Here is a 9,568-nt window from a genome sequence, read left to right as displayed (position 1 = left end):
GAAACTAAGGGGCACCTGGGTGGCTCAGTCATTAAGCATCTGCCTTCTGCTCAGGTCATGATCCCAGGGTCCTGGGATCGAGCCCCGCATCGGGCTCCCTGCTCAGCGGGAAGCCTGTTCTCCCTCTCCCACTCCTCCTGCTTGTGTTCCCTCTCTCACTGTCTCTCTCTCTGTCAAAAAATGAATAAAATCTTTTAAAAAAATAATAAAAGAAACTAAGAGCTTATGGAACAAAGGATAGCAGTAGGAGTAAGAATAGGTTAGGCATGGAGCTATCTCAAACAACAGTCTGAAACACAATGACAATCTAAAACTAAGTTTCTAGACAGGCATAAAATAGTATTAATGTAATGACATCAACCTGGGTCACTAATTCAAGATTAAAGTGCTAAAAACTTGGAAACAGGGGTGCCTGGCTGGCTCAGTCAGTAGAAGCACAGCTCCTGATTTTGGGCTTGTGAGTTTGACCCCCACATTGGTCCTACAGATTAATTTTAAAAACAAAAATTAGAAATAAAAGAATATAACAAAAAAGTGAGTAGGCAGCATTATCTAAAGTGATGCTTTCATCTCATATAGAGATATATTACTTCATATTTGTTTAGGAAGAAAAGGTGAATGTTAGTCAAATGATAAAGAATACCTTTCAAATGAGGGCTGCCAGTGACGTGACTTTGAGAAATAGATCTAATCATAAAAGGCCAAAAGGTACAATAAGGAATAAAAGAAATGTGAAGATAAGTTGGAAATATGTGTAAATGGTGATTTATTTATTCAAAAGATGCAGAAGAACTTTCTACACTTAAACGTGCAAGAAGGGGGAGAAAAATATGACCAAATGATAGGTTTGAGCACAAGAATGTATTAACTTTCCTACTACCCTCAAATACATACACATACATAAAGGAACTGAAGGTCAAATAGCAAAGTTGATGGGAAAACTCCAATTCTTATGTTTGAAAAATGCAATCAACAACAGGAATACAAACAATCCAAACCCAACAAACAAAGCACAAAACTGACACTGACAATTTACAATAGAGAAAGCAAATGTCTTAGAAACTCACAAATATATTCATCCTGGCCAGTAAGGAAATAATTGCAATGTAAAGCTTTTTTCATATACCCCTTTCAATATTAAATTTTTTAAAAAATTTGATTTGAATGTCCAGCAAAGGACTGTGAAATGTACGTCTTATGATCCATTGGTCTGGATCTTTCTCACCAATATGGGAACATACTCAAATTTTCCCTGGCTTAAAAGAATAAAAGGAATGCCCTCCCTTGACTACTTATCCCTCCTGGCTAATACCCTATATCTCTATTCCCTTTATTTGCAAAGATTCTTGGACTTGTGTCCTACTCTTATTGGGACCACTCTCTGCCACCCATCACCACTCTTCCATCTCCACTAGTTAATCCTCAACAATCTCCCCTGCATGACTGATTTGAACGTTTACTTTTCTTTCTAGGATCATAAGTAAATGTATTCATTAGTTAATCCAGCAAGCTAACAACCACAGTGATGTTCACAATGTTCATATGAAGTTATGTTTAGAATCCCACATTACCTTCAGAAATAAGGAATATGATGCTCAGAAAGCTTAAATTTTTAGTAATTACCTAACAAAGCAGTTAACACTTATGTATAGGCTTAAATCATACACAAATAGAAACTTGAACTATGTACTTTTCATTTTTGTGTAGGTCCTTTAATTCGCCAAAGTGTATGCAGCTTACATATGCAGGTTATTGTGTATAATTTTACATTAATGATTTAATTCAGTGGAACAAACCTAATGGTACATGCCTATGGGTAGGATCTGGAGCACAGGTAGCTGACTCTCACTTAAGAGGGATGGGAGATAGCACTTCTAATGGGGAAGAAAGCCAAGTGTTAATATGGATGTATGAACAATGGAATTAAATTTAGGTAATTCACATGATAAACCAATATTTTATAAATAGAAGATTAGCCTACATTTGGAAATGTAGTAATAAGAGCCCATAAAGTTGCTGAGACCGAAAAGCACTACAGTCATACATAACACTATGGTTCAGCCTTAGAAAAAGTGTGTAGAGATTCACACCTGACTCCAGATCCATGAGAAGCCCAGGAGAGATCAGAAACAAGTCCCAGCATATAATTCCATCTGATTGTAAAGGTATTATGATATCCCATTTGAGAAGGACAGTCTGTTATACAGCAAGAACTGACTGACACAATAATCAAGTGAACAGACCTTAGACAATTACAACTTGTGCTCCTTTTTACTTGTGGCTTATCTGACCTTAAGGAGAGCAGTCATGATCATTCTGTTATTCAAGTTTACTTCCAATGACTTTATGAACAAGTGACTATATGTGGGCTCCCTTCTGGGTAACAGTGTTTGAAGGACATGCACATTTGTGCAGAAGAACTGGTGATCCTGAACCACATGATCAGCAGGACATCCAGCTCTCCTGTGAAGCACCCTCTGATCATGCAGGTGGAAGAGATTTCTGAGCAGGAAGGAGGTATGAAATGGCTAATGTCGATATTGTTCATCGCCATCCCTTAGCATTTGAGACAAATATTAGGAAAAGGGAGTTATTTCGTGGAACAAGATAGAGAGAGTCATATTAGCAGGTAGCAGTGGAAATTTTCAAGTAGAAACAGGAATATAACTCTGTGATAAAACATAGAAGACACTAAGCAATCCTTCACCTCAAAGAATAAACCCCCTCAGTTGTGAACACCAATTATCTATGCTTCAATAAATAGATGCACACCATGAAAAGGAAATATTTTGGATAGTAATAAAGCTGGTGGCTTGAAATGTTGCACCCTCACAGTTCTTAAATATTTTTACTTTTTTAATTATATTAGCTTCAGGTATACAATATAGTGATTCAGGAATTCTATAGATTATTCATTGGTCATCATGATAAGTGTACTCTTTTTTTTATTAAGGTTGTATTTGTTTGTTTGTTTATTTATTTATTTATTTATTTATTTATTTATTTGAGAGAAGGGCAGTATGGGGAGGGGCAGAGGGAGAGAGGATCTGAAGCTGACTCCATGTTTAGGAGGAGCCTGATGCGGGGCTTGAGCTCACAACCCTGATATCATGACTTGAGCCGAAACCAAGAATCAGATGCCAAACCAACTGAGCCACCCATAAGCTCCTTGATAAGTGTACCCTTAAACCCCTTCACTTATTTCACCCATCCCCTTGCCCACCTCCCCTCTGGCAAACACCACTTTATTCTCCATATTGAAGATATGTTTTCCTCTGGTTTTTTTTTGTTTGTTTGTTTGCCTCTTTTTTCCTTTGTTTTGTTTCTTAAATCCCACATGTGAGTGAAATCATATGGTATTTGACTTACTTCACTTAGCATTATACCTTCTAGATCCATCCATGTTGCAAATGGCTACATCAAAATACAAAGTTCCTGCACAGCAAAAGAAACAGTCAACAAAACAAAAAGACAACCTACTTAATGGAAGAAGATACTTTCAAATGATATATAAGACATCCAGATGACCAAAAGACACATGAAAAACACTCAACAACATTCATCATCAGGGAAATGTAAATCAAAATCACAATGAAATATCATCTCAGACCTGTCAGAATGACTAAAATCTACAGCACAGGAAACAACAGATGTGGGCAAGGATGTGGAGAAAGGGGAACGCTTTTGTACTATTGATAGGAAAGCAAACTGGTGCAGCCACTCAGAAAACAGAGTGGAGGTTCCTAAAAATTTAAAATAGACCTGCTCTATGATCTAGGGATCCCACTACTGAGTATTTACTCCCCCAAAAAATTCATCCACATATTTGTGGTCATCTCTGACACTAAGAACATATCAAGTCAATCTGTTTATTCAAATTTGTCTTTCCATGTAGACTCCACTGGGAAATATATGTTTGCTAATCAGTGTTTGCCAGTGTCTATGGTAGGCTTTCTGGACACCTAGGTGAATAATAGAATAAAACAAGGAGACTAGTTATAAAGCACAATAGCATATTTGTAGAGAAAGTGACTGACATGAAGCTTTTGATTTCTGAAGCATGCATTTCAAGGACAACCATGTTGAATAAACATATTGTCAGGTGTGTGACAATTACCAGATAAGCAGTCAGGCTGTCCCCAGCCACGAAGTATCTCTTCAGAAAGATCTGGGTAACCTCAATACTGAACCAGTAGTGACCCTGCTTTCCCTTTCCCTGCCAGAATTTCACTCATGTTTTAAACTGGTCAATAAAGAGTGAAGCTAGGAACTACTAGCCACTCTGCCCATGGACCTCAATAAAGGCAGGGCCCTCAGTTCTGGCTTTCTCTCTCTTGTTCTGAATCTCTGACCCTCTGTACTTTCTGGCTGTGCCCTCCAGGACATGTGAGGAATAAACCTGGTTTTGTTAGAGTTCTCTGATGTGCATTGCTGAGGCATGTCTTGCAATCACAATAAGAACCCAAGGGCAGGTGCAGCCACAGCAGAGGCTCTGGTCCGGGAAGCATCTGTGGGAATGTCCACAAGCACAGGGGTGCAGGGGAGTGTCCAGGCTTTCCTAGCCTGAGCATCCCTGTCAGTAGCCTGAGACTTAAAGGGAACAATGTTAGAGTCCACATTCTCAGGAAGAGGAGTGAGGATAGATATGTAAAAAGACTGACAGAATCAAGGTGAAAACTGGGGTTTTGTATTTTCCTCTACAAAAAAGTTATGTGAAGGGCTTAGTGGCCAAGGTAGTTTCTTCCATATGAAGAATACAGCTCATGATTATTCTTTTGGGAAATCTAGGGAAAATTTACTCGGCATGGTATGTCATTTGAAATGAAATTAGCCCGGTGATGGGTATTAAGGAGGGCACGTACTGCATGGAGCACTGGGTGTTATACGAAAACAATGGATCGTGGAACACTACATCAAAAACTGATGATGTATTGTATGGTGACTAACATAATAAAATAAAATTTTTAAAAAATAAAAAATAAAAATAAATAAAAATTGTAGTATATCTTCTGTTGCTGGAAAGAAAAAGAAATGAAATTAGTTTGAAGAAATTGAACTTGCCCCATGTAAGATACAGAAATTTCCAGTCACTTGTAATTGAAGTTTGGGGAAAACATTGGAACATATGAAAACGGACAAAGTGGAATACTGTCTACATCAGATAGAACAGAAGGTTAAAAAGTGAGTTACTTAAATGTGTGGAAAAGTTGAATTCAAACAATTGGAAATTCCAGGAAATAAATAGATGGTGCAGATTCCACTTTCGTAGTCAGATCGAAAAATAGCAGTTCCTGGCTCTGAGGCTGTGAGCCTGCAATCATGGACCCTTCTTCAGCCCCAGGATGATGGGCCCTCACATCACTGGAACCCCAGTGATTCTTTTCAGAGCTCTCTTTATGTCTCTGTTCCTCAGGCTGTAGATGAAGGGGTTCAGCATGGGTGTGACCACCGTGTACATCACCGAGGCTACTGCATTTGAGTGGGAGCTCTGGGGAGCAGCAGAGCTAAGGTACACTCCCAGGATTGTACAATAAAATAAGGAGACAACTGAGAGGTAAGATGCACAGGTGGAAAACGCTTTGTACTTGCCCTGAGCTGATGAGATCCCAAGTATGGAGGAAACAATCTTAGAATAAGAGTAAAGGATCCCAGCGAGGGGACCACCACCCAGCAGCACAGTTGCAAAATACATCACCAACTTATTAAGTAAGGTGTCAGAACAGGCAAGTTGGACCACCTGATTGATCTCACAGAAAAAGTGGGAGATTTCCACCTCGGTACAAAAGGACAGCCGCAACACTGTCAAGCTTTCCAATAAGGAATTCAGGACACTCATCACCCAGACCACCAGAATGAGCAGTACACAGTAGGAAGGTTTCATGATAACCGTGTAGTGCAGGGGGTGACAGATGGCCACAAACCTGTCATAGGCCATTACAGTCAGGAGAAAGTCATCGAATCCAGCAAAGAGTATGAAAAAGCACATCTGCGTGAGGCAGCCTGAATAGGTTATGACTTTGCTCTGAGCCTGGATGCTCCACAGCATCTTGGGGACTGTGGTGGAGGTGAAGCAGATGTCTACAAAGGACAGGTTGGAGAGGAAGAAGTACATGGGGGTGTGGAGATGGGAGTCTGAGCTGATGGCCAGGATGATGAGCAGGTTTCCAAACACAGTGATCAGGTACATGGAGAGGAAAAGCCCAAAAATGACTGGCTGCAATTCCGGTTTCTCTGATAATCCCAGAAGAAGAAACTCTGAAATTCCTGAATCATTTCCTGGTTCAACATGGTGGAGGTGACTACCAGGAAACAAAAAATAACATGACTAATTTTCTCAATAATGAACATTACAAGTATCATTGAAATTCTATTTTTATTTTACATTCACAAAGTCAATATCCAGTTTTCTATAGAAATTGTCCCCTGTCAGGAACCCCCATCCCAGCTCTGAATAGGAATGGGCATCCCACACATGGCCTTTCCCCCAAGCACTCATGTATTCTATACTTTTAATGAGAATTTCTGTCACACGTTCGAGGAATAAACTTGAGTACTGACTAACCTGCAGGCAAAAAATACAGGTGTCAGGAAACAAGTCTGCACAGTTTAGTGAGAGAGAAGATAAGCAGATAAAAGATCAGATAGAATATCAGAAGGTGACCTGTGCTATGAAAAAAAAGCCAGTAAATGGAAAGAGTGCATGGAGGTATTTTTTACTGGTTGCTTGGGTAGGCCAGCACACATTTTTTTATTTAAATTCAATTAGCCAACTTCTTAGTTTCAGATGTAGTGTTCAATAATTTATCAGTTGCGTATAACACCCAGTGCTCATCACAACACATGCCCTCCTTAATACCCATCACCAATTACCCCATCCCCCCACCCACCTCCCCTCCAGCAACCCTAAGTTTGTTTCCTAGAGTCAAGAGTCTCTCATGGTTTTTCTCCCTTTCTGACGACTTCCCATTCAGGTTTCCCTCCCTTCCCCTATGATCCAATGCACTGTTTCTTTTTTTTTTTTTTTAGATTTTTTATTTATTTATTCATGAGAGACAGAGAGAGAGAGGCAGAGGGAGACGCAGGCTCCCAAGGAGCAGAGAGCCCGATGCGGGACTCGATCCCAGGACCCTGGGATCATGACCTGAGCTGAAGGCAGATGCTTAACCATCTGAGCCACCCAGGCGCCCCAATGTGCTGTTTCTTATATTCCACATATGAGTGAAACCAGCACACATTTACACAGAGGCCTCAGGAAGAGACAGAAGGAGACACAAGGTTATCTGAGGAAGTGTGTGCCCATCAGAGGGAACAACCCTGCAAAGGCTCTCAGAAAAGACTTGCTTTTTTCAAAATTAATTTTTAAAAAAATTTGAGTGTGGTTGACTCACAATGTTACATCAGTTTTGGGTGTACAACACAGTGATTCAGCAAGTTTAAACGTTACACCTGTGGAGCTTCCATCTGTCACCACACAATGTCATATAATATCACTGACTATATTCCCTAGGCTGTGCCTTTTATTCCTGTGACTCATTCATTCCTTAACTGGAAGCCATATCTCCCACTCCCCTTCACCATTCTGCTTTTCATTTGTTCATTTATTGGTTGAAAAATCACTATTCTCGCCTCCAGCCACAATAATAAAGCAAACAGGGATACAAGGCAAGCTGCTGATATCAGACTGTCTTCCCCCAAAAAATGCAAAACGTCATCCAAATTCCAGGAGCTAAGTCTCCTATGAGCATGTAATCATGGGTCTCCATTTTAATAGGATCATTTCGTGTCCAGTAGTTAAAGAAACAAAAAATCAGTTCCAAAATCTTTGAGGAAGAAAAAGAGGGAGAAAGATCTAATAAGCTCAGGTGGCCCCTAGAGATGGTGAGGAGGAGCAAACGTCCTTGGTTCTGGGAACACTCCAACCCTAGTTACAGCACCTTGATGCCCAGAACAATAAAGCAGCAAGAAGCAATTTCTCCAAAAGAAAAAGTAGGGATATCTTTACGTTATCAAGACATCTGACCCACTGAACATCCCACCAGAATAACAAGTAAAGGGAAGACACCCACAATTCACAAAAAGAAACACACACATTACAACAAAAGTGGGGGGTTTTAAAAGATTATCTGCTTAAAAAAAAAAAAACTTTTCTAAACGATGTAAAATGCAAAAGTTTTATAATCAGAAACTTGGGTTTTGAATTTTGGATCTATGTATATTTGCTATTTGAATTTGGAGGGCCAACCAAACTGTCCTAAATGTTAATATCCTCCCTCAAATAGGAGGTGTTGAGGTGTCCATCCTCCTAATGTGGTTGACAGATTTAGTGAATATATGGAAAGACCTTAGCCTAGTTCCCACCTGTTGATAATGAATGCTTATCACTGGTGATGAGATCTGGCTAATTTTTCTTCTTTCAATGTCCCCATCGCTTCCCAGCCTCTTGGGTCCCCAGTTCCACAGCCTTATTTCAGTCCCTTGTCATCGCTACACCTACTACAGGGGGGCGCCCTCTAGCCAATATTCACATTTACCCAGAGAGCTCTTTCTATATTGCAGTTAAGTTACTGTCCAACTCTCCACCTTAACCCTTTCCAGGTGACTCCCCACTGGAGCCTGAACCCCAAATTCCATAGCTTCCAGCTCTTGGCTGCCTCCCCTGATCCACCCACCAGCTTCCCACTCACGCTGCCTCACACACATCGATCTCACAAACATTGAACCTGAGTTGTAGCTTCACCTGAAGCCCCAGTCTCCAGGCTGAGCCGCCGTACACCTACCTGCTGCCCTGATCTATTTGGGATTATTCACCTCCTCTCTATCTTCAAAATCCCATCGCCTCTTTCAGACTGCAAAGAGTCATCTCCTTCATGAATTTGTTTTTGCCCCAGAAAGTCCCCCAGAAAAAGGACAATTTCTCTTGCAATAATTTAGATGGAGGGATTATCACTTTCTAACTTTTATTTAATTCCATGTATATTTCCCTGCTAGACTGAGAGTGCACTGGGGCATGTTATACAGACTCCTACCCTTTACCCCAGACATATTTTGGTTGGGAACAATGGGAGTAAATAAATTTTCATGAAGGAATGAGAGAATCTGTGCTCAGTGATGAGAGAGAGAACAGAAGCAGGGAGCTACTAGCTCAGAAATGGAGGACCTGGGAGAGAAATGTTTTCCCTATTCTGAGATTGGAAACATTTGTGGGGTCAGACTGTGGTTCTGCGAGAATATAATACAGTAGAATAAATAAGGCACAACAGAAAATATCAGAGTGCGTCATATGCAGCCAGGGTGCATAGTAAATCATTTCATGGTTTTCCTCCTTGAGCCATATGACTGACTGATAGATTTGACCACTCAGAATTTATAATCTCTCACACTAGCTACCAAATAGATCTGCACATACATACAAGAATTAAACAGCAAATGGCAAATTTGGCTTAAACGTTTGTAATTATTTGGTTGAAAGAATGCAATCAAAAAAAAAGAAGAAGAAGAAAGAAAGAAAGAAAGAAAGAAAGAAAGAAAGAAAGAAAGAAAGAAAGAAAGAAAGAAAGAAAGAAAGAAA

The 9,568-nt window shown here is 40.1% G+C and overlaps 1 protein-coding gene across 1 annotated transcript; it reads right to left on the bottom strand.

Moving 5' to 3' along the window:
• Positions 1-5,353: 5,353 nt before the first annotated feature.
• Positions 5,354-6,240, bottom strand: LOC118005588 (olfactory receptor 7A10-like). The gene has a single exon (XM_034997554.1). It carries the CDS (start codon positions 6,185-6,187, stop codon positions 5,354-5,356), a length of 834 nt encoding a protein of 277 aa, XP_034853445.1. The 5' UTR covers positions 6,188-6,240.
• Between the last annotated feature and the right edge of the window lie 3,328 nt (positions 6,241-9,568).

The sequence above is a fragment of the Mirounga leonina genome, unplaced genomic scaffold (genome assembly GCF_011800145.1).
Source record: "Mirounga leonina isolate KUSES-001 unplaced genomic scaffold, KU_Mleo_1.0 Mir_94, whole genome shotgun sequence".
Lineage (NCBI taxonomy): Eukaryota > Metazoa > Chordata > Mammalia > Carnivora > Phocidae > Mirounga > Mirounga leonina.
The sequence above is the reverse complement of the archived record's forward strand: the minus strand, read 5'-3'. Positions and strand labels throughout refer to the sequence as shown.

Coding starts and splice junctions, on each gene's coding strand:
- LOC118005588 (XM_034997554.1), bottom strand. CDS start 6,187: ATGTACCTGATCACTGTGTTTGGAAACCTGCTCATCATCCTGGCCATC.